Source organism: Geotrypetes seraphini, chromosome 14 (assembly GCF_902459505.1).
Source record: "Geotrypetes seraphini chromosome 14, aGeoSer1.1, whole genome shotgun sequence".
Lineage (NCBI taxonomy): Eukaryota > Metazoa > Chordata > Amphibia > Gymnophiona > Dermophiidae > Geotrypetes > Geotrypetes seraphini.
The window spans coordinates 74650977-74676203 of NC_047097.1; the positions used below are offsets into that span (position 1 = coordinate 74650977).

The 25227-nt window shown below is 44.5% G+C and overlaps 1 protein-coding gene across 2 annotated transcripts in view; it reads left to right on the forward strand.

Annotated features, from left to right (window-relative positions):
- The first annotated feature begins 5264 nt into the window (after positions 1-5264).
- Positions 5265-25227, forward strand: part of CORO2B (coronin 2B) — a 68226-nt gene continuing 48263 nt past the window's right edge. For both annotated transcript variants that reach the window (XM_033920376.1, XM_033920377.1), the window contains exon 1: positions 5265-5417. In XM_033920376.1, coding sequence (XP_033776267.1) covers positions 5403-5417 — 15 coding nt within the window. In that variant the 5' untranslated portion in view covers positions 5265-5402. The remainder of the gene's footprint in view (positions 5418-25227) is intronic.

The window sequence follows — 25227 nt, forward strand, 5'->3', positions numbered from 1 at the left end:
AAATCCTGAAAAGCTGACTTGGGGAGGGGTCTAGAACAAGACAGGGGGTATCCAATCTCAGCCCTCGCCAGGTCGGGATTTCATGATCTCCCAAATGAATATGCAGGAGATCTATTTGCATACAATGGAAGCAGTGTATGCAAGTAGATCTTATAGAAATTCATTGGGAAAATCCTGAAAACCCGACTGGATTGCGGCCCTCGAGGACTGACTGTGGACAACAATGTTATTAGTACAAGAACAAGATTAATAAAGGTCTCAGATGTAATGGATCTAATCTACCACAAGGTGGGGCACTTGCTACACAATGAAAAGTGAATGAAAGAACACCCAAGGGCGTCTAAATGGGTTAAACTTTTTATTCTCAATACATTAAATATGGTATGACAATTTTGATAGTGTGTTCATAAAAGGGCCTTTTTACTAAGCTACATTATTAGTGTTACGAAAAGGCTCTAGAAAGCAATGAAAGTAAAACCCGGATGTCTCAATCTATCCTCCTTTTTCTGGAGCCCTATAGTAGCCCTATACATTATGCACTAACATGCGCCTAACACAGTTTAAAATAGCATACCGCGTGATGCGCTCAGACATCCTGTGGTAACTGGGAAATTAGCACACACTAATCTAGGCACTCTTTTTTTTTAGAGGGGGGGGTTGAGAGTGAGTGGCCATTTTACAACTGAGGTAAAAAGCTGCACAAGGGAGCATGAAGACCACTTTTTGCTTCAGTTTAATAAAAGAGTCCCTTGATAACTCTTCCACAAACTCTCTTATTTATTTCATTTCATTTAATCCATAATTCAGATGGATAACACATCAAAAACACATACCACAATTATATAGCCATGAAATGCATTAAACCAGGGTATACTCATCTGGTGAACTGCTCTGGGAGCAAATCCTTCAGTTTTATCAAAAGCAAAAAAGGCCTCCAGCTGTTTCCAGAACAGGAGTTATTACCCATTTTGTGCAATTGTGGTGGGGCTATAGTCCAAAGCTTGGGACCAGTGGTAAAAAATATGGATGAGTGATATTCAAACAGCCTAAAATGCAGACATGAAGGAACATCAGGTAACACTTTCTCTGCTTTTGACTTCCTCTTGCCACGGTTCCACATACATAAATGGAGTGCTCTCGGTATAGGCCCCAAAGTTACGGACTGGGTTAAGAACTGGTTGAGTGGAGTAACAGAGGGCAGTGGTCAATGGAGCTCACTCCGACAAAGGGCATGTTACCAGTGGTGAGCTGCAAGATTCAGTTCCTGGGCCAGTTTTGTAAGTGATATTGCTGATAAAGTTTCTTTCTTGGCAGATGATACCAAAATCTGCAATAGTGTGGAAAACATGAGGAAGGTCCTAGTGAAGCTTGAGGAAGGGTCTGAAATTTGGCAGCTAAGATAAACATAACATAAAAACTCATTTCTATACCGCAATTACCGCTAAGTTCTATGCGGATTCACAAAAGATTATAAGTACAAAAGATGAGAAAGAAAGGCAAAACATGTCTAATTTCCAAAAGATTCTACAAAAAGATACGTTTTTAAAGCTCATCGAAACTGAGAATAAGAGTCAACCGACATAATTAAGGAATTCAAATCTTTGACCCATAACACGGCTTGAAAGGACCACAGAAGTTGAAATCTTTTAAATTTACAACCCTAGAATGCTTAGAGCTATTGTTTGTAAATTATTTGAAGAGATATTCAGGGATTAAGTATGCCAATGCCTTGATTTAATGCTAAGAAATGCAAGGTCATGCATTTGGGCTGCAAAAACCCGAGGGAATGGTAGAGTTTAGGGGGTGAAGAACTTATGTGCACGATGGAAGAGCGGGACTTGGGTGTGATTGTATGTGATGATCTTAAGGTGGCCAAACAGGTTGAAAAGGTGACGGCGAAAGCTAGAAGGATGCAAGGATGCAAAGGAAGAAGTATGGTCAGTAGGAAAAAGGAGGTATTGATGCCTCTGTATAAGACTTTGGTAAGACCTCATTTAGAATATTGTGTACAATTCTGGAGGCTGCACCTCCAAAAAGATCTAAAAAGGATGGAGTCGGTCCAGAGGAAGGCTACTCAAATGCTGTGTGGTCTTCATCATAAGGCGTATGGGGACAGACTCAAAGATCTCAATCTGTCGACTTTGGAGGAAAGGCGGGAGAGGGGAGAGATGATAAAGATGTTTAAATACCTGGGCAGGATTAATTCTTTGAGGGCTCTTAGGCACATATGTCCACTGGTCCACCTGCCCCACTCCATCCTGCCCTGTCTCCATTTAAAATGCAAATCACAAATTCCACTCAGAGCAAACTATACAATCCAATGGGAATTCTGATTCCACCTACTCAAAGTGAATCAGTGATGTTGGGATTCTTCATTATTCCCCACTATTGGAAAGTATTTATATTTGTATTTTTAATTGTTGTTTTTCCTTTATTTATAATTTAAGTATAGATTTAAAAGTCTATCACTTATCTTAAATCCTTATCGGTTCCCCTTCCCGACGCGTTTCGGAACTCTTTTTCAAGGTCGGGGGAACTGAAAAGAAACACACACAATAAATTATTCTACTCAACTTTAATCTCTACATTCAATATATTATATCTAAGTCAAGAAGCTTTTATATATACTACACTCACCAAAAGATAAGGGTAGTCCTAGTCCATGTTATTGCAGCCGCTGGCTATCAAAAAAGATGGCCGCGGCGTTTGTTCAGAGCGTTAAATAGATCCCTCCCCCAACGTCACACTAGCTCTCCTAACAACCAATCGATCCAGGGAATCACAAATTCAAAACAAAACAAAAGTCCCGTGATTCAGTCAAGAGTCTACTTGGGCCATCCAATCCGAGGCTTCATTTAGCCCGGATGGGGCCATCGTTTGCAACTGGAACATCCATCGCAATTCCCTTAAGTTTAGAATGCGTTCGATGTTCCCTCCCTCCCACCCAACAGTGATCTTATCCAGTATCCTCCATTTAAGGTCCTTCAGACTATGTTTACACAACCTCCAGTGTCTAACTAGAGGAGAGGCTTCACAACTCGTGTTTACTCTAGATTTATGCTCAGTTAATCGGATCTTTATGGCCCTAGTGGTGCGACCCACATACAATTTTGGGCATGGGCATTGAATTAAATATATAACATGATCTGAATTACTGTTTGTATTATATCTAGCTGTATATCCCTCCCCAATTTAGATCTTGTAAACTGTTAACCTCTAATCTCTAACTATGAATGTTCCTCACAATTTATGGAATTTTTCTAATTCATCGTAAACCGCATGGAACTTCACGGTCCTGCAATATATAAACTGTTGTTATTATTTTTATTGTTGCTACTATCATATATTCACCGCTACACTCTGTAATTCGATGTCTGTGCAATTTATCTTCATTGTAAACCGCCTAGAAGTCGCAAGATTGTTGGCGGTATATAAGAATAAAGTTATTATTATTATTATTACATTGGGTACCTAAAATGGGGTGAGTCCAGATCTCCCCTGCTAGAGTACCCCATATGTTCATACTCTTTCATATGATTCTGGAATGTTGCTACTCTGTGGGATTCTGGAATCTTTTGTTACTCTTTGGGTTTCTGGAATGTTGCTACTCTTTGGGGTTCCGGAATCTTTTCTTACTCTTTGGGATTCTGGAATGTTGCTACTCTTTGGGTTTCCGGAATCTTTTCTTACTCTTTGGGATTCTGGAATGTTGCTACTCTGTGCGGTTCCGGAATCTTTTCTTACTCTTTGGGATTCTGGAATGTTGCTACTCTGTGGGGTTCCGGAATCTTTTCTTACTCTTTGGGATTCTGGAATGTTGCTACTCTGTGGGGTTCCGGAATCTTTTCTTACTCTTTGGGATTCTGGAATGTTGCTACTCTTTGGGTTTCCGGAATCTTTTCTTACTCTTTGGGATTCTGGAATGTTGCTACTCTGTGCGGTTCCGGAATCTTTTCTTACTCTTTGGGATTCTGGAATGTTGCTACTCTGTGGGGTTCCGGAATCTTTTCTTACTCTTTGGGATTCTGGAATGTTGCTACTCTGTGGGGTTCCGGAATCTTTTCTTACTCTTTGGGATTCTGGAATGTTGCTACTCTGTGGGGTTCCGGAATCTTTTCTTACTCTTTGGGATTCTGGAATGTTGCTACTCTTTGGGTTTCCGGAATCTTTTCTTACTCTTTGGGATTCTGGAATGTTGCTACTCTGTGGGGTTCCGGAATCTTTTCTTACTCTTTGGGATTCTGGAATGTTGCTACTCTTTGGGTTTCCGGAATCTTTTCTTACTCTTTGGGATTCTGGAATGTTGCTACTCTGTGCGGTTCCGGAATCTTTTCTTACTCTTTGGGATTCTGGAATGTTGCTACTCTGTGGGGTTCCGGAATCTTTTCTTACTCTTTGGGATTCTGGAATGTTGCTACTCTGTGGGGTTCCGGAATCTTTTCTTACTCTTTGGGATTCTGGAATGTTGCTACTCTTTGGGTTTCCGGAATCTTTTCTTACTCTTTGGGATTCTGGAATGTTGCTACTCTGTGCGGTTCTGGAATCTTTTCTTACTCTTTGGGATTCTGGAATGTTGCTACTCTGTGGGGTTCCGGAATCTTTTCTTACTCTTTGGGATTCTGGAATGTTGCTACTCTGTGGGGTTCCGGAATCTTTTCTTACTCTTTGGGATTCTGGAATGTTGCTACTCTTTGGGTTTCCGGAATCTTTTCTTACTCTTTGGGATTCTGGAATGTTGCTACTCTGTGCGGTTCCGGAATCTTTTCTTACTCTTTGGGATTCTGGAATGTTGCTACTCTGTGAGGTTCCGGAATCTTGCTATTGTTTGAGATTCTGCCTGGAATCTTGAGACTCTTTGGGGTTCTGGAATCTTTTGTTATTCTTTGGGGATTCTGGAATGTTGCTACTTTTTGGGTTTTGGCCAGTTACTAGCAACCTGGATTGGCCACTGTGAGGACTAGATGGGCCATTGGTCTGACCCAGTAAGGTTAGTCAGTCTAGAGGAATGGGTTGGCAGGTGGTGGGCGTGGAAGTGGTTCAGCATCTTCATTTCAAGTTTCCTCACTCCTTGCCTTTGACACTTCGTTCTCTGCTGCTGGAGCTGGGAACGAAACGAAACGAAACGAAACGGTATTGCCTTCTCTTCTCGCCCTGCTCCTCCTTTGGCACACGTGGGCTTCGCCTGTCCTGGCACCGCCTGGCATCGAGCTGCACTGCAGCCTCGGAAGGGGAGGAGGCTCCGGGCATTATGAATGCAGGAGGAGGAGGAGGAGGAGGAAGAGGAGGCGGTGGCTGCTGCCGCTGCCTCTGCTCTGCCTCTGCCCTTCCTGCGCTGCAACCAATGACGCCGATGCCTCTGCAGGGAGAAGAGCCCGCGCCGCTGCTCCGCCACTCTCCTCTGCATGACTGTCACCAAGGTAAGGCGGCGACGCTCCCCGCTCTGGGGCTCGGCACTGCTAGGCAGAGGTCATGGCTGTCATGGCTCGGAGCCCTGGAGGGCATCGGGTTTCCCCCTGCTGGGGGCTGGAAAGAGTGCAGCCACTAGGTGTCGCCACTGTGCCATGGCCTTGACAACCCTCTGCCCAGGCGCTTGGCTCGGGAATCAAATCCAGCTCCTCTGCACGACTTTTTCTGACCCAGTAACTGATGAGGGGCTACAGTTTCTTTGGAACTGGAGAGGTCAGGAGGTGGGGCTGTGCTTTGGCTCTTGCTGGCCAGAGAGGTACATTTCCCAGGCTCTGCCACGAGCTGGATGGGGCGTCCAGGGCACTAGATTTTGTCAGCTGCTGGAAGTCATGTCCATGGCTGCGGGGCTGCATTTCAGTGGCATGCTTGCGGGGCGTGGTTCCTCCTCAAATCACGGGGGGGGGGGTCTCCCCCCTATTCCACCTCCTCGTTGTCCTGCTCGGAGCCTTCTTTCTCACAGGGTCTCCCCCCCCCCCTCCAATTTATCTAACTCTGGTGGCCCGCTCCCTCCTGTTACCATGGAAACTGTGAGAAAGGTGTGGCAGGAAGGGCCCACGCTGAAGCTTCTTCCCGTTGCTGAAGCTGGGGCTGGGGTAATCTTTGGCGCAGGCCTAGATCAAAGCGTGACCTTGGTAGGCATTGTTCCAGCACCTGTTACACCAGAGGAGCCAGAGGCACTCAGCTAAGCCAAGCTCCTGGCCTGGGCTGCCTAATGGAGGGAGGGTGCCTTCTTCCCCCCCCCCCCCCCATTCCTCTTGAACATGGGTCAAGAAGTGATTGAAATGAAGGATCAACTCATCTGAGGGAATGAGGGGGGGGGGAGCAGTTATAGGATTGTGAGAGTGTGGTGCAGTGGTTAAAGCTACAGCTTCAGCACCCTGAGGTTGTAGGTTCAACTCCACACTGCTCCTTGTGATCCTGGGCAAGTCACTTAATCCCCCCATTACCCCAGGTCCATTAGACAGATTGTGAGCCCACCGGGACAGACAGGAAAAAATGCTTGAGTACCTGAACAAATTCATGTCAACCATTCTGAGCTCCCTGGGGAGAACAGTATAGAAAACAGAGCAAATAGTGTGATCACCAGAGCTGGTATTGTGACATCATAATGCCTCATTCCACCAATGCCTAAGGGCCAACCTCATCAGTGATGTCACAATGGCTTCATTGTCTTATACTTGGCTCACTTTTAATACATTCTGATTTCTAGAGTGGTGCAGTGGTTAAAGCTACAGCTTCAAACCCAGGTTGCTCCTTGTGACCTTGGGCAAGTCACTTAATCCCCCCTATTGCCCCAGATTGTGAGCCCACAGGACAAACAGGGAAAATGCTTGAGTACCTGAATAAATTCATGTCAACTGTCCTGAATTTCCAAGTTTATTTAATCCTTGATATACCGTTTATCAAAAGCATACCTAAATGGTTTACAATGATCAAAATATTGTTAAAATAAATAAAAGTGGAAGGGCGACAAAACAAAGAGACTAACTGGTGCAAGAAGGAAACGTGGGAAAAGGTGAAAGCTTAAATACAATGAGGAGATAAAATCAAGAGAGGGAGGGGGGTAGGGATCGCGTCAAAAGAAGCGTTTCAGTTCGGGACTGCCGACTGCGTTGAAGTTATGAGTCAAAATGAGGAATGTTTTTAGTCTAGATTTGAATTTTTCAAGAGATGTTTCTTGTCTAAGATCCAACGGAGGGCGACGACTGCGAATAGAGAGGACAGAAAGAAGATTTTGAGTAATGGAATGAGAAGTTTATTGATAAATGCAGGTGAATTGGACTGCTTGGTTTTAAATGTTAACAGAAGTGTTTCGTAAGTGATGCAATGAAGAACGTGTAGCCAGTGGGCTTTGAACAAGGGAGGTCCATATGGTCGAATTTTGTGGCTTTGAAGATGAGTTTTACTGCAGTGTTTTGTAATAGGTGAAGCTGGTGCATTTAAGAACATAAGAATTTGTCCATCCCGCCCAGCGGTCCGCTCCCGTGGCGGCCCTTCAGGGCTATCACCTGTGCTGTGGTCCCTACTATTCCTATAACCTACCTCAACTCCTATCTGTACCCCTCAATCCCCTTATCGTCTAGGAACCTATCCAAACCTTCTTTGAAGCCCTGTAACGTGCTCTGTCCTATCACGGCTTCCGGAAGCGCGTTCCACGTGTCCACCACCCTCTGGGTAAAAAAGAACTTCCCAGCGTTTGTTCTAAACCTGCCCCCTTTTAATTTCTCCGAGTGCCCCCTTGTACTTGTGGTTCCCCACAGTGTGAAGAATCTGTCCCTGTCTACCTTTTCAATGTCTACCTGTCAACCTTCAGAATTTTGAAGGTTTCTATCATGTCTCCTCTAAGTCTCCGCTTTTCCAGGAAGAATAGCCCGAGCTTTTTCAACCTGTCAGCATATGAGAGGTTTTCCATACCCTTTATCAGTTTAGTCGCTCTTCTCTGGACTCCCTCAAGTACTGCCATGTCCTTCTTGTGGTATGGCGACCAGTACTGGACACAGTACTCCAGATGCGGGCACACCATTGCACGATACAGTGGCATGATGACTTCCTTCATCCTGGCAGTGATACCCTTCTTAATGATACCCAACATTTGGTTTGCTTTCCTTGAGGCCGTCGCATATTGGGCTGACGCTTTCAATGTTGTGTCTACCATCACTCCTAGGTCTCTTTCAAGGTTACTTACCCCTAGCAGTGATCCCCCCATTTTGTAGCTGAACATCGGGTTCTTTTTCCCTACATGCATGACCTTGCATTTCTCTATGTTAAAGCTAAGTTGCCACTTTTTGCCCACTCTTCCAGTATCGTTAGGTCCCTTTGCAGGTCCTCGCAGTCTTCCGCAGTTCTAACCCTGCTGCAAAGTTTGGTGTCATCCGCAAATTTTATAACCTCACATTTAGTTCCCGCCTCCAGGTCGTTAATAAATTTCCTTTTGTATTGCAGTAGTCAATGTTGGAGATAACAAAGGAATGAATCAGAGTGTTGATGGAGGGGTGTCTAATAGAGAAGAATAGAGCGGAGAACAGTATGGGCCTTTAGTCTTGGGAGCCAGCTCCATATCTGCTTCCAGTTAGGGTTACCATATGGCTCCAGACATCCGGATTTTACTTCCATTTGTTTCAATAGAAGTAAAACCCAGATGTCTCAATCCGTCCTCCTTTTTCTGGAGCCATTTGGTACCCTCATCATTTTGAAAAGCTGCCTCTTTTGAAGGGTGGCCAAGTTACCCATTCTAGAAGGGAGACTTTTTGGCCAGTCCTGTTTTAAAATTACATCCCAAAGCAGTGTGGTATTTGGAGTCCATGATTCTATGCATCCCATAATGCACCAGGATGAGGTTGGCAGAAATCCAGGACTGGCCAAAAGGTCTCCCTTCTGGAACGGGTAACCTGGTCACCCTACTCCTGTGCCTTTAGTTCAGATTCCCAGCTGAGTCTGTGTCATTGTGTTTTACCATACCCATGTGGAGGCCTCTCCTCCTCGTTAAACGGCGGTTACCCAAGATTCTGTGCCTTGCACTGTGAGGTTTTTCTGTTGATATTATTATTTGCTATCTAAATGCTGTAAAAATAGAAATCCTGGTCATCAAAAATGATGCTTAAAAGACATTAAACTTGTGGGCTAGCCCCCCTGCATGCTTTTAGTTTGCAGCTTTGCAGCAGTCACGTAATTTTGCTGTGCTAAACTCATTTCATAAGCTCTTTGGAGAAGGGAACTGCTTTGGCAGCGTAGAAGCCTGGGAGCTGAATAGAAACTCTGTACGTTGGAGCTGCCCTTTGCAGGTTCTCCATGGAAACACTTTGGAAAGTCTTTTCTTCTAACTTCACATCACTGAAGAACAGATGGCCTGGAGAGAGCTCGTTACATATGCCAGAGCTCAATCAATGCACAGAACAGAAAGCTCTTGACAAACAAGTGAACTTGTGGTTACAGCATGAGATTAGAAACACAGAGGTCTGAGTTCCAATCTACTTTCCCATTCCAGCATTGCACTGTTACACAAAACCCGCTTATGCTGGATTTGGAATAGACTGTGGCAATGGGAGGATAACATCGTTATCCAAAGAGACAGGCGTGTGGGGAAGGTAGGTACCCAGTGCCAGGTAGGAGTGTCCTCCTAAACCACTTCAGTAGGGGAGAGCGCTTGAAAATGTCTAATGATCCCATTTCATCTGAGCTCACGACGACTGCCTTTTTGGGATGATCTCAGAGATATCTAGAGAGAGGCTCCGTGGGGGTCAGTATTCAATGCCATGTAGTCCTGAGGGTGACCCTAGGGGCAAATACACACTCTATTTCCAGAGTCTGTGATCATAAAATGAAACCCTCCACCATCCCCTCCCCAAGCCCATAGATATGTGTAAACTGCATTATCTGACGGGCAGCGGGACAAAGACATGAAGCCCACATCTCCCCTTTCCACTCCGCTCAGGAGCCCCAGCCGCTTCAGCCTTTCCTCCTGGGGAAGTCATTCCATCCCTTTGATCATTTTCATTGACTTTCTCTGTACACAACACTATATGCTTTAAAAAGGCCCTGGGCACCCAAAGTAGGCAACAGAGAAATGCCCATTCTCCAAAATGTACGTTCAAGAGTTTAATCGCCCAGACCGCCACTATGTCTACGTTTAAGCCCTATTCTCGAAAAAAAAACAAAAAAACCACAACGCCCAAAACAAGACCTTTTAGGCATGGGAAGGACCAGTCCTTTGCCTAAAACCTTGATTCTCTGTTGTGTTTTATTCTCTTTATAACCCGCTTTTCCCAAAGTATGAACATACATAATAAAAGTACATCAAATACAAACTAAGTGACCAGTGCTTACGCCATAAGTGTCTTAAGCGCCAGTTAGAGAATCGTGAAACCATCCCCCACCCCCGAATGATCACAGTATGAGAGATGTCCAATCTCTTCTGCCAACACCCCCCAACCCCTTGAAAGTTTGCCCCCATCCGGACCCCCCTCCACACCCCTACCAGGACTCCTCTCTACTTATGAGAGCAGGCCCCACTCTTGACCTTTTTCTTCCCTTAGCCTCGTGGGTTGAAGTCTAAGGAAGTGATGGGGCCCAGGGCAGGTAGAGTATCAGAAGAGTCCAGTAAAAAATGAAGTTGTTCTCTCAGGGGAGAGATCGACAAAGGCTCCACCCTAGACTCCAGTCCCTTTCTTTCAAACTGAGCTGTTGGCTCCCCATCCTGAGGACTGTCCCACTTCAGCTTCCCAAACACCTGAGCCATCAATCACCGAGAGTTCTGAGTGTTGGGCAAGAAACAAAAAGTGTGAGGAATAAAGAGCAGAGTCCCAAAATTCAAGTGATGATAGTGGGTGTCAAAAGCAGCAGCTAGGTCAGAGGATGAAGATTGAGGAAAAGCCCCTGGCTTTGGCAAGGTCCATCCTCAAGGAATGTGCAGCTTGGAAGCCATGTTAATTATCCCTCATAAAGGAAGAGAATCCAGACTCTTCCGTAGCAAATTTAAAAAAATGCTCTTGTTCTGCCTATCAAAGTGTGTGAATACTACGTTGTGATTTTCTGATTCCTTAGTTGATAAGAAGGCATTTTTCGGAGGAAAGCCAAATGGCAGTCGGCGTGTTTAAGACAGAGGCTATTATAGCTGAAAGAAGGCCTTTGAAAGAGTGGGAAAAGTGATCCAAATGAAGAAACTAGGAAGGTAAACGACTTGAAAAGAACCAGAAAGCTTGTGAATGAAAGGAGTAAGAGAGACATCAGGGAAGACAAGGCCATAACGCAGAGACAAAATGAATTCTTGGCTTCAGTCTTCATGGAGGAACAGAAACAAATCTCTGTGAACCTGGAAGATATAATAGGCGAACTCAACAAGCTGAATAGCACTGAATTGCCTGGACCAGAAGGTACAAAGCCCAGAATAAGGACATGGATCAAAAATAACATTTCAGTTATATTATATTATAAATTTGCAGATGACACTAAACTGTTCAAAGTTGTTAAAACTCATGTGGATTGTGAAACATTGCAGGCGGACCTTAGGAAATTGGAAGATGGACGTCCAAGTGGACAAATGCAAAGTGATGAACATTGGGAAGAATAACCCAAATCACAGTTACCAAATGCTAGGATCCACCTTGGGGGTTAACGCCCATGAAAGGGTTCTGGGTGTCATTGTGGACAATATGATGAAACCTTCCGGCCAATGTGTGGCGGCGGCAGCCCAAAAAAACAAACAGGATGCTAGGGATGGTTAACAAGACTAAGAATGCTATAATGCCCCTTTATCGTTCCATAGTGCAACCTCATCTGGAGTATTGCGTTCAATTCTGGTCTCCTTATCTCAAGAAAGATATAGTGGCACTAGAAAAGGTTCAAAGAAGAGGGATAAAGATGGTAAAGGGGAAGGAACTCCTCTCTTATGAGGAAAGACTAAAACAGTTGGGGCTCTTCAGCTTGGAAAAGAGAAGGCTGAGGGGAGATATGATTGAAGTCTACAAAATTCTGAGTGGAGTAGAACAGGTATAAGTGGATCGATTTTTTGCTCCGTCAAAAATTACAAAGACTAGAGGACACTCGATGAAGTTACAGGGAAATACTTTTAAAACCAGTAGGAGGAAACTTTTTTCACTCGAAGAATAGTAAAGCTCTGAAACATGTTGCCAGAAGTTGTGGTAAGAGTGGATAACGTAGCTAGAGTATGATCTGGTATATAAACCGAAAGATTGGATTGGACTGGACAAGTTCCTGGAGGAAAAGTCCATAGTCTGTCATTGAGAGAGACATGGAGGAAGTCACTGCTTGCCCTGGATCGGTAGCATGGAATGTTGCTACTCTTTGGGTTTTGGCCAGGTCCTAGTGACCTGGATTGGCCACTGTGAGAATGGGCTACTGGGCTTGATGAACCATTGGTCTGAGCCAGTAAGTCACAAGGCGCTGTAGAGGGAATTGAACCCTGTTCCTTAGGATCAAGGTCTGCTGCATTAACCATTAGACTACAGCTAGTAGAGCTGCAGTTGGGGTGTTTACCATCTGGTTCAGATCAGTTGCTGTTCTGTAGTTGTCATTTTGAGCTATTAAGTCTTCCAGGTTCCCTTAGATTTCTTTCAGTTCCTTCTTATCATCACCTTTAAATGCTATTTCTGGTGCAGGCGGCTCCCTTACAATCTCCTCAGTAAAGAGCAAAGCAAATCATTCACTAAGATGCACCAACTGCCAAAATTGTTAAAAGTTATCAAATAAAACCATACACCCTGGCAAATAAAGCAAAAACTAAAATCCACCCACCCATGAAGGCAGAAAAGATAATGGCCCTTAAGTCTCAACTTTGGTTTCTAATAAAAGAGCTCCAAAGACAAGGCCTTGCAAAAGAGAAATCCACCTCTTTTATGACATTGGTGAATCCACAACCCCTTCTTTCCAACCAATCCCAGTCTCATAAATAAGAATCAAAACACCATGTGACAGAGACCATCACTTTTTCAAGTAGGGACCAGTTTCTCAAAGAAAAGTTCATTATGAAAGCCAAGACACCCATCCCTTCAAGCTGGTTCATTCTTTTCTCATCTGCTTTTTAGTTCCCCTTATACTTTTTTTCTGGAGTCTGGTTTGTGGTATCACTGGCTAGTCTGTTTTCTTCCAGTATCACATGACTTACAATAAGTTTGAACTGCATGATGCTCTCTGCCTTGTGAGAATAAAGAGGGATTTGCGCAGTACATATCTCAAACTCACTAAAAAAGCAGCATAAGAAGAGCCATCCTGGGTCAATCCAGTGGTCCATCTAGCCCAGGTTCCTGTTTCCAAAGTGGCCAATCCAGGTCACAAGTACCTGGCAGAAACCCAAATAGTATCAACAGTCCATGCTACCAATCCTAGGGCAAGCAGTAACCTCCCCTATCTATATCAATAGCAGACTGTGGACTTTTCCTCCAGGAACTTGTCCAAATCTTTTTTAAACCTAGCTACATTAACCATCGTTGTCACATCCTCTGGTAATGAGTTCCAAAGCTTAATTATTCTTTGAGTAAAAAAGTACTCAATTGTTTTTAAAAGTATTTCCCTGTAACTTGAATGTCCCCTAGTTTTTGTAATTTTTGACAAGAGTGAAAAATCGATCCACTTGTACCCGCCCTACTCCACTCAGGATTTTGCAGACTTCAATCCTATCTCCCCTCAGCCGTCTCTTTTCCAAGCTGAAGAGCCCTAACCGTTTTAGTCTTTCCTAATTCGAGATGAGTTCCATCCCCTTTATCATCTTGGTCGCTCTTTTCTTAACCTTTTCTAGTTCCGCTATATCTTTTTTGAGATAAAGTGAACTGAATTGCACACAATACTCAAAGAGAGGTTTCACCATGGAGTGATACAGAGGCATTATAATATTCTGGGTCTTATTTACCATTCCTTTCCTAATAATTCCTAGCATCCTGTTTGCTTTTTTTAGCTCCCGCTGCACACTGGTTCAAATGTTAAACAGAATACTGTAACTATTATGGAAGCAGGAAGTCTGAGGGAGATTGTGTGGTGAGGAAAGAGTCAAGGGGTCAACTTAGGGTTAATGGAGGCCATCAATGGTCCCCGTGTCTTGCAATTTGATTTGATCTATTTACTTGCAAAGTGCTTAAACACATTTATTGTAATTAGTGGTTAATCAGTTAAAAAAATGTAAATAAACCACATTCAACAGCACAATATTGTCTAGGAAAAATCATAACTAATAAACCATTTTTAAAGCCAGCTACATTACCGAATCCTTTGGAAGTATGTAGCAATAAGCCAGAACTTCAGGATCTCAGTTATCACAAAAACTCTTGTTTGGTCAAGGAAGGGGAGAGAAGGCAGCTGGGATCACGCTCTTCGATCAGGACTGGTTGGACTGGGATGAAATTCTTAAGACACTGACCCAGTTGCCTTCCTCCTGGGCTCTCGGAGGGGGGGGGGGGGAGTTGAGAAGTGGCTACTGGCCTGGACTTGTTGGGCTAATGTGACGCCTGCTAGTAGGTTTCCAGGTGCATTTGTGCGAGTCCAGATTTTCATTTAATGTACACTTTTTACACTGTACATCATAGAATCAGACCAGATTTCCAAATTGCTTTAATACCATTTGTATTTACATCAGAAAGAAGCCTCATAATTCTGTGGGAAGATACGATTTCTTGGATAAAAAGATATCCATACAATTCTTTACTAATTTTGCAATCTATCATATAAAAATGTTTTAAGCATTTTGCGAAATCTCTGTCCTTATTTGCACAGGGAAATCAGTAGCAGCATTTGCAAAAGAGGAGTTCAATTGTCCTCAGCAATCAAAATGTGCCACTCAATCATACCAAATAACATACAGGCCTCAGGCCTCGGTAGTGCTCCACCCCCATTCAACTAGCAGAGCCAAAAAGTGGTTAACTGATAAATGTGAACAGTAGGAGACAGAGGTGGACAGAGAGGATTTCTGTCTCTGAGGACAGTATTTGGTACTGTTTCTCTCTGGGTGACAGCCACAGCTGCCGCAGTGAGTCCGTGACAGCTTCTCTTGCTGGACCAGTGCCGAGAAACCTTCCCACTTTTGTTCCTCTTGAAACCCTTCAGCCAGTGAAGCCGTGGCCTAAGAGTTCTTCCGAGATGGAGGCTTGGATAGTCAAGGCCAGGCCGTATGTGTGGTCACCAGTCGACATAGGTAGGTCTGTGTCCACTTACTTCTGAATCTTGCTGGTAACCAATTAGGTTCAAAGCTCTGTGTGTGGACTGCTTAAGTGCCGATGGACGGTGCTGGATTGCCAGCTCAGCAGGTTTAACCAGTTAGGAGCCTGCCTTGCCTGCTTAAACCCTTTTGAATACAGGGTCCAGGACGTTTAGCTTTTAAAGGATGCTGAATTATGAAGCATTCTGTGCAGGGCACAGGTATAGTTGGAAAGCCAGCATTTAAGAGGTGTCTGAAGTTGTTAAAACGCAAGTGGACTGTTAAAAACTGCAGGAAGACCTTAGGAAATTGGAAGACTGGGCGTCCAAATGGCAGATGAAATTTAATGTGGACAAATGCAAAGTGATGCACATTGGGAAGAATAACCTGAATCACAGTTACCGAATGCTAGGGTCCACCTTGGGGATCAGCACCCAAGAAAAGGATCTGGGTGTCATCGTAGACAATACCATGAAATCTTCCGCCCAATGTGTGGCGGTGGCCAAGAAAGCAAATTATTAAAAAAGGGTTGGTTAACAAGACTAAGAATGTCATAATGCCCCTGTATCGTTCCATGGTGCGACCTCATCTGGAGTATTGCATTCAATTCTGGTCTCCTTATCTCAAGAAAGATATAGTGGCGCTAGAAAAGGTTCAAAGAAGAGCGACCAAGATGGTAAAGGGGATGGAACTCCTCTCGTATGAGGAAAGACTAAAACGGTTAGGGCTCTTCAGCTTGGAAAAGAGACGGCTGAGGGGAGATACGGTTGAAGTCTACAAAATCCTGAGTGGAGTAAAACGGGTACAAGTGCATCGATTTTTCACTCCATCAAAAATTACAAAGACTAGGGGGACACTCAATGAAGTTACAGGGAAATACTGTTAAAACCAATAGGAGGAAATTTTTTCCCATTCAGATAATAGTTAAGCTCTGGAACACATGCCAGAGGATGTGGTAAGAGCAGTTAATATAGCTGGTTTTAAGAAAGGTTCGGACAAGTTCCTGGAGGAAAAGTCCATAGTCTGCTGTTGAGACAAACATGGGAGAAGCCACTGTTTGCCCTGGATCGGTGGCATGGAATGCTTCTACTATTCAGGTATTTGCCAGGTACTTGTGACTTGGATTGGCCTCCGTGAAGATGGGATACTGGACTAGATGGACCATTGGTCTGACCCAGTGAGGCTATTTGTATGTTCTTATGGTAGTAGAAGGAAGAAGTTGTATTGTTTGACCTGAAGGAGTCACAAAACCCTGATGCAAGAGGTCCTGCCTGGAGTTTGTGGCCCAGAGAGGACGTGAGGTCTTGACAAGCTTTGTTACTTCGAAGTGTTTAAAGACGTAGCAATTGGCCTTTGGTCTGGTATAAGGCTCTGAGCTCCGGTGCCGGGACTTTGAGGAAACTTGGGCTACTGGGCTGGCCCATTGGTGTCAACAGCTCTGGGTTTTCATCATGTCATAGTTTGCTTTTTGTTTTTGCCATTTTTCATGTTTGCCATCACTTTGTATAAATACGCTTTATTATGTATGGACACTTGTAACCTGTTCTAAGCTCTTCTGGGAGAACGGGATATGAAACCATATCAGTAGAGAAGAAATATCTGCCAGGCATCCCAGACTCCTTTGCCCATAGTGAGCCCAAACCATCAAATTGGTCTCTTTCTGCTCTCGCAATACACTAGTGAGAAATTCCAGTCTGGCCATATTTTCTTTGCTTTTGCAAACCTAGAATTACTGCAGAGATCATGAGCAGCCTTTTCTGTGGCCCAGCCCCTCTTGCTTGTTTGTGTCGCACTGTGCCTTAGAAAAGGGAACGATGAAGCTGTTTTTCATTTATTTGGATATGTAGGGAGGAAGCCGAGTTTGGAATATCCTGTCCTAGCAGGGGCAATGGGTATTGTTTCACTGGTGCAGTGGCCAGAGGTGCACAGCTGGGGGTGCTGGCAGTAGTGCTGGGCACATAGAGGTAAGTTGCTCCTACTACTATTTAATATTTCTATAGAGCTAATAGACTTAAGCAGCACTGTACATCAACATATTTAAGAGACAATCCCTGCTCAGTAGAGCTTACAATCTAAATTAACAGACAACAGGACAAGTAGGGGCTTAAGGTGAGGGGATTATGATTTAAATGCATTCTTGAAGAGGTGGGCTTTTACTCTGCATTTTAAAAGTTCCAGGGACAGAGCTTGACATACTGACGCAGGCAGTTTGTTCCAGGCATAAGGTACAGCAAGAGAGAAGGGGCATAGTCTAGGGTTGGCAGCAGAGGAGAAGGGTACAGATAAGAAAAATTTGTCCGATGATTGGAGTTCCTGGGCCAAAGTGTAGGGAGAGACAAGAGGGGCGATACTGAGGAGCTATGGAAAGAATGCATTTGTAGGTCAATAAGAGGAGTTTTGAACTGTTTGCAAAAGTGGAGCCAATGAAGTGACTTAGAGAGGGGTGATGTAAGCCTAGTGACTCTGGTGGAATATAAGTCATGCAGCAGTATTCTGGATGGAGAGAGAGATGGTTATGTGGGAGGCCTGAGAGAAGCAGGTGAGAGGTGATGAGGGTGTGGATAAGGGTTTTGGTAGTGTGCTCAGAGACGGAGGATTGGATTTTCTTGATGATATAGAGAAAAAAGCGACAGGTTTTAGTGGTCTGTTGGATTTGTACAGGCAGAGGAGTCAAAAGATGACCCGGAGGTTGCGAGCTGACGAGACAGGGAGGATGAGTGTGTTATCCACAGAAATAGAGAGTTGGGGGAGAGGAGAGGTAGGTTTGGGCAGAAGGATAAGGAGTTCAGTTTTAGCCATATTCAGTTTGAGATGGCAGTGAGATATCCAAGTGGCAATGTCAGACAGGCAGGCAGAGATTTGGGCCTGAATTCTTGTAGAGATATCTGGTGTGGAGAGGTAGATCTGGGAGTCATCGGCATAGAGGTGATATTGAAAACCATGGGAGGAGATTAGTTTACCGAGAGAGTGGGTATATATGGAGAAGAGAAGAGGGCCCAGGATGGAGCCTTGAGGTACACCGATAGACAGTGGGATGGCAGCGGAGGAGTATGATGGGAGAGAGAGAAAGAAAACCAGGAGAGAACAGAACCCTGGAATCCCAGCGAGGACAGCGTGTTGAGAAAGAGGTGGGGATAAACAGTATCAAAGGCAGCGGACAGATTGAGAAGGATGAGAATAGAGTAGAGGCCATTGGATTTGGCTAGAAATATGTTGTTAGAGACTTTAGCAAGGGCAGTTTCCGCAGAATGGAGAGGGTGAAAGCCTGATTGAAGCAGGTCAAGAATATCATGAGAAGAAAGGAAGCCCCAGCAACAGCAGTGAACAGCGTGTTCAAATAGTTTGGATAGGAAGGGGAAGAGGAAGATGGGGAATATGGGGTCTAGTGAGGGTTGAGAAGAGGTGTAACTAAGGCAGGTTTGAAGAAGCTTCTGCTTGCCTTGGATCAGTAGCATGGAATGTTGCTACTCTTGGGTTTTGGCCAGGTACTAGTGGCCTGGATTGGCCACCATGAGAACGGGCTACTGGGCTTGATGGACCATTGGTCTGACCCAGTACGGCTTTTTTTATGTTCTCATATTGAGAACTCTGTTCAAACTCAAAATGGAGTCAGCCACCATGATTCTCATTGCTCCATGGTGGCCTAGACAACATTGGTTTTCCCTCCTCCTACAACTCAGTTCCAGGGAACCCAGTGTTTCCTACTCTGCTTACTCAGAATCAGCAATCCCTTCTACATCCCAACCTTCAATCTCTACACCTGACAGCTTGGTTTCTCTCGGGCTGACTTCTACTCGATTACTCCTGTCTCAGCCTGTTTGTCAAATTATTGATGCTTCCAGGAAACCGGCCACTCAGCAATGTTATCAACAAAAGTGGACTCGTTTTTCTTCCTGGTATTTACTTCATCATCATGATCCAACTTCCTTGGCAGTGGAATCAGTGCTGGATTATCTCCTTTCTCTGTCGGACTCTGGTCTTAAGTCTACATCCATCTCAGTGCTATTACTGCTTTTCATGAGCCAGAGCAGTGCAAACCTCTTACCGCTCATCCTCTGGTATCCAGATTCATGAAGGGCCTTTTCAATGTGAATCCACCTCTCAGGCCTCCACCTGTAGTCTGGGACCTTAATGTGGTTTTTTCCAGTTTGATGAAGCCTCCGTTTGAACCAATGGACACGGCTTCTCTCAAGTTTCTTACCTGGAAAGTGGTTTTTCTTATTGTTCTCACCTCTGCCAGGAGGGTCAGTGAGTTGCATGCACTAGTTGAGGATCCACCTTTTACAGTTTTTCATCACGATAAGGTGGTTCTCCATACTCATCCAAAGTTTCTACCTAAAGTTGTCTCTGACTTTCACCTCAATTAATCTATTGTTCTTCCTGTGTTTTTTCCAAAACCTCATTCTCACCCTGGGGAACAAGCTTGGCTTATTACCTGCCACACAGAACCTCTCCCCAACTTTTTCTCTCATTTGATCCAAATAAGTTGGGACAGCCTATTTCCAAGAGAACGATTTCCAAATGGCTTGCCGCCTGCATTTTGTTCTGCTATGCTCAGGCCGGACTGATACTGGAGAGCCGTGTCACAGCCCATAATGTTTGAGCTATGGTAGCCTCTGTTGCTTTCCTCAGGTCTACTCCTATTGAGGAGATCTGCAAGGCTGCCACCTGGTCCTCAGTTCATACCTTCACTTCTCACTACTGTCTGGAGTCTTTATCCAGGTGGGATGGGCACTTCAGCCAATCTGTGTTACAAAATTTATTTTCTTAATGGCCAACTTTCCCACCATCCCATTCTGTTAGCTTGGAGGTCACCCATTCGTGAGAATATTGGCCTGCTTGTCCTGGGATAAAGCACAGTTACTTACCGTAACAGGTGTTATCCAGGGACAGCAGGCAGATATTCTTGCGTCCCTCCCACCTCCCCGGGTTGGCTTCTTAGCTGGCTTATCTTAACTGACGGACCGCGCACCTCCATCGGGCGGGAAGGCACTCGCGCATGGGCGGTGCGGGCATCAAGAACTTTATAAGTTCTTAGAGTGGTCCGTACCGAGGGCTCCGTGGTGATGTTACCCATTCGTGAGAATATCTGCCTGCTGTCCCTGGATAACACCTGTTACGGTAAGTAACTTTGCTATATGGGAGGGAATCCCACTAAAACCTGAGATAAATCAGTATTTACTGAGCGATGACATCATCAGCTCATCTGTGACATCATTCCCTTCCACAACACAGGACAATTGCAGGGCCTTCAGCCTCGTTCACAGTTTCTGCTTTGTTTTCCTCTTAAAAGCTCAGCGTTTGTAAACTTTGCCCTCGGCTTCAGCTCTTCTCAATTTCTTCTTTGCATCTCAGTTTAATAGCCAACGCCTTTTGTTACCAACTAGCATAGGAAATGGGGTGCAGACTCCACCCGCGCTGAGCTCTGTACCACTTGCATCTGAGTCTGGTCCACCTCCAGTGCAGCCTCAGCAGAATTTTAAATGACTCAAGTGCTTTGCATTGCAGGTTAATGGCTCTTGGCCTCAGTAGCATCCCCCAGTCTGCAACGGCAGCTCAAAGCCCCAGTGCTTTCAGCTTAGAAAGGGACCTCCGCACATGATTTAAAACAAGGTGAGAGGCATAGGGATTGTAAAGATAACCAGGATGGATGCGCACATAACACAAATTTTATTAATTTATGTATTTATATCGACTACATTACTGCAGTGCAGTAACCCTTAAACTCCCGGACAGCCTGTTACTGAGGGGATGTGTCACGGCTCAGCTTCGGGCATTACAGCTTGGCCTTTAATTTTTAAAGCATTGTACAGGGGTGATCCAAGAAGAGATTTGTGTCTTACATGCCTGTCGTTCCGTGCTTTCCCCGGGGGAAAAGAGGTTAGTAATCCCTCCCACCAGACTAAACTGCTTTCTGTGGCTGGTCTCTTCCAAAAGGTCCTTTGTGCACTTCTAAAAAGAAGCTTGAAAGCCAGCTGCTAATTCACTGAATCTGAAATCTGTTTTAGTATTTTGTTCTGAGCAAATGGGTATAAAGGGGTAGCACGTCTGGAAAGTTTTGTAAATGTAGCAGAGCGTCTTTTTGTCTTAAAATGGGATCCTAGCACTGTCCCCATTATCACAGACACCACTTTGTGCTTGAGGTACCCAGTGACTCTGTTCTGCTTCCCCCAGAAACGTCCACCTGCAGAGTCAAGTAGATGCCCTCAGGTATGTAGGTATCACCTGGACTGTTTTCTGCTGTAAAATTTGCTTTACAAGCAGGAAGAGCTTTATAAACACATGCAGAGCAGTTCTATCAATTGGTGTCCCAATGCCATCTAATCCTGGCACCATGTCTCCATTGAGCAATGCTAGCAGAAGTCAGCATTGGCACACCCAGGCATATGTTGGTGTAACCAGTGTTCTAAAAACTGCGCAGGTAACTGGGAGACGCTCCATGACCTATCCATGTTCTGCCCCTTGCAGTTAGGCTCTCTGGTCCTTCTCCATCTGCCTGCCCCCACCCTTTATACAAGAGCACTCAGTGCACATAGGCATCTGTCAAATTAATGGTTCCTTTGACCACTTAAATGGTGTGTATCTCTAGGTCAGTGATCTCCAATGTGAAATCCATGAGTAGCATGTGCTCCCCCCCAAAAAAATAAAATTCTCTGTTGTAGCCCTCAAACAGTTGGCTGAAATGTTCTTTAAGTCCTTCAAATGCATCATGTTCACAGAACGGTGAGTGCCCCGAAATTGGAGCTTGCTTAACTAGGAGTTAAAGGCACAATACCAGAGCCACAGCCTGCTGCAGGCAACTGTTGCTGAAGTCATAGAGGGCATCAGCCCCCCCCCCCAAAAAAAAAAAAAAGAGCCCCCAACTCCATTTGTGTTTTCTTCATAAAAGCCCATCTGAAGTGGACTTTGACCAAATAGCTGCCACAACATCAAGTTACGTAAAACAGCCGTTTCTCCGTCTGCCAACTCAAGGGTTAAATAAGTGGATGTGGAAGAGCTTAATCAGTTCACCATAAATATAGGCAAAGGAATATTTTGACAGAAGGCTCATTCCATGGTAGTGAGAGACACGTGGAGGGGCATTTTCGATAGGACGCCCAAGTCTGACTTTGGGCATTTCTTACAATATTGTAATATTGAAATATTTTTTGTCTATGTAATAATTGACCTATGTTTTTATATATTTGTACTATTTTGTATATCGCCTAGAATATAGATTAGGCGATTAATCAAATTGTATAATAAACTTGGAAACTTGGACATCAAAAGTCAGAGGCGGAGAAGTGGCCATTTTTGAAACCGGCAATACAGCAAAAGGTCCAAATTGGTTTTTTTCTTAAATCGCCTACTTAGACATCTTGGCCATCAGGACATTCAAACTTATGATGTCCAGCTTTGTTCGACAAGTTCAAAATGTCCAAATCCAGACCATTTGGACATGGGTGGGGCCAGCATTGTAATGGACTGGACACAGGCATGTCAACAGAGCAGTGGGGCACCTTAGAGGACACTGTTGTGAACTTCGCATAAAGGGTGCCATAACCCCCTTCTACTATATGGTGAAGCCTCCAAACCTACTGTAGTCACCTATCTCCCGCCCCAATAGCCCTTATGGCTGCAGGTGGCACCTGTATGGCTCATAGAGTGGCTTATGGGTCTGGGTCCTCCTCTCTATGGCTCACTAGCCCACCCACCTGTGTGATGCTCTCCTAGGCTTCCCATACCAGGTGCTGCTGCTTCAGAGCTTTGTGGGGTGGGAGGGGGTTATAACATCATTCCTCCAGTGGTCATCTGCTCAGTTTAGGTACCTTTTTTGGCCCTTAGATGCTTTTAAAACAGGTCTAGCTCATAATGTCTAAGTTGCATCCAGGATGTCTTGGGAAAGGTTCTATTTTCACCGCTAGACGCCAGAACACGCCTCCAGCATGTCCCCCTTTAGTTCTGGACGCACAGCGGCTAGGAAGCCTCATAAGATATCCAGAAAGAGAGTTTTGAAAATTGGCAGGTGGACATTGAGAAAAACCTGCCATTCTTTTGAGGTCTTAATGTTTTGGAAAAGCCCCTAATAATATTTCAGTGAAGACTTAGGAGCCCTTGTTAACTGCTTAATGTTCTACTATTGGACATGTGTGTCCTTTGGGAAAATCCAGACCCATGTCCACACCCCCCGGGACCGCCCATTTCCATCCCCCAACCCCATCCGCGCATGTGCCGATGATGCCCCTTCCCGATGCAATTTTGTCAGGAAGCTTTTCAAAACCCAAAGTGCCGGGTTTTGAAAAGCCATCCGGACCCCCGGACAAGCCCTCAAAAGGAAGACTTGTCTGGGGAACTCTAGACATCTGGTAGCCCTACAGGTGTGCTGATATTTTTTTCCAGATAGCGAAAATCTACCCTAAGCGCTGTTCTATAGTGGCTATTCCTAGCTGGGCACTGTTTGTACGGCAGTACTTAGTGCTGGGATTCGCACCCAATTCTGAGGACAAGGATTTTCACCAGCTGAATCCTGCCTAAATCAGATGCAGATCCCCTGAATTCTAGAACACAGAGCTCAAATCCTAGACACGCCCCAAGCCACTCCCATGGCCACACCCCCTTTGTAGATTCACACAGAAAAATGTACGTGCGATTAGAAATATAGGCGCAATTCCAATTATTGCCAATTGGCTCAAATAATTGTTATTACCATGCTATCATCACTAAGTGGGTCATTAAGCACCGCAATGGAATGGAATTATGCACTGTATGTGCAGAGCTTTGTGAAGGCATCTTAAATGGCGCATGTCTGGGCAGAGTGAAATGCAGGATTGGTGACCCAGTGCACGCATGTCTGTGGTTCAAATTTTTTCTGCATTGGGTGTAATCGAGCATCGCTGTGTCCTTGAGCTGTCCCTGACCAAAAAGATCTGCTGAATGTTTTTCCCATTACTGGAGCCGGACTGACCTCATTTTGTGGATGTTTCCTGGGGCAGTGGCTTCTTCTGGCAGACTAGAAACAAAAGGGAGATTGAAAGCACACACACGCTTTCTTTATCTCTTGGTTTGAGGCATGATCTCACTTATTTCTAATCTCGGGGGGAGCTTGAAGAAGGGCAGGCAAAAGCAGCACGAGACCATTTCACCCTGACAGACTCAACAACTGGGTGTGCGCTGGAATACTTTGAAGTGGCTTCTTTGTTGGATCAAAGAGGACATCAGTAGACAAGCCTGTTGCAGAAGCATTTTATCTCCAGTAGCAGAGTTTGGGGGTACAAATGTGTGAACGTTCCACATGAGCTAAGAACCCCAGAAATCCTGCTGCTACACCTTGTGACTTGGGGCACATCATTTCAGTAACTCACGTTAATGCCAGTTTTGCACTCTGCTAATCAATGGACACCATTGGAAATAGAGCTTTGCAAGCGTTAATTTGCTTTAAAGCACATGTAACAAGTTTAATACTGGCACAATCCACTGTGTTGGCCCAGTTGGACTACTGTAATTCTATTTATTTGGGTACTAAACAGGGCAGCTTAAATCATCTCCAGTTAATACAGAATACAATGGCCAAACTTATTTTTGGAAAGAGAAAGTACACCAGGTTTCCCCATTGCTGAGAAAACTCCATTGGCTTCTGGTCCATCTTAGGATACAGTTCAAGTGTGCATGTGTGGTTTTCAAACTCCTTTATGGAATATTTAACTCATTGGAATTCCTTTACATCCTGCTATTCAAAAATTACAACAATTCACAAATTAGCATTTCCTTCTCTGAAAGGTATTAAATGCACTGGGAAGCTTAGTAAATCTTTTACTTTTAAATTGGTGAGAATTTGGAATGGACTTCCAGATTCTCTAAGACTGGTAGATCCATTATTTCAATTTCGAAAAACCTGGTTGTTTTCACAATAGTTAATTTGATTTTAGCTGTCGAATAGTAATTTTAGGCAATTCAACATACTTTTTTTCCTAACGTTTTCCATCCATCTAACCAATTTCTGTTTTTATCCCAGTTTTTACTTGTTATGTTTCATTTTTTAACGAACTGTAAACTGAGTCGAGCTCCTTAGGGAGTAGATTCGGTATATAAAATGAAGATTAGATTAGTTAATGTGTCAATAAAGGTCTATATAAAGCTGACCA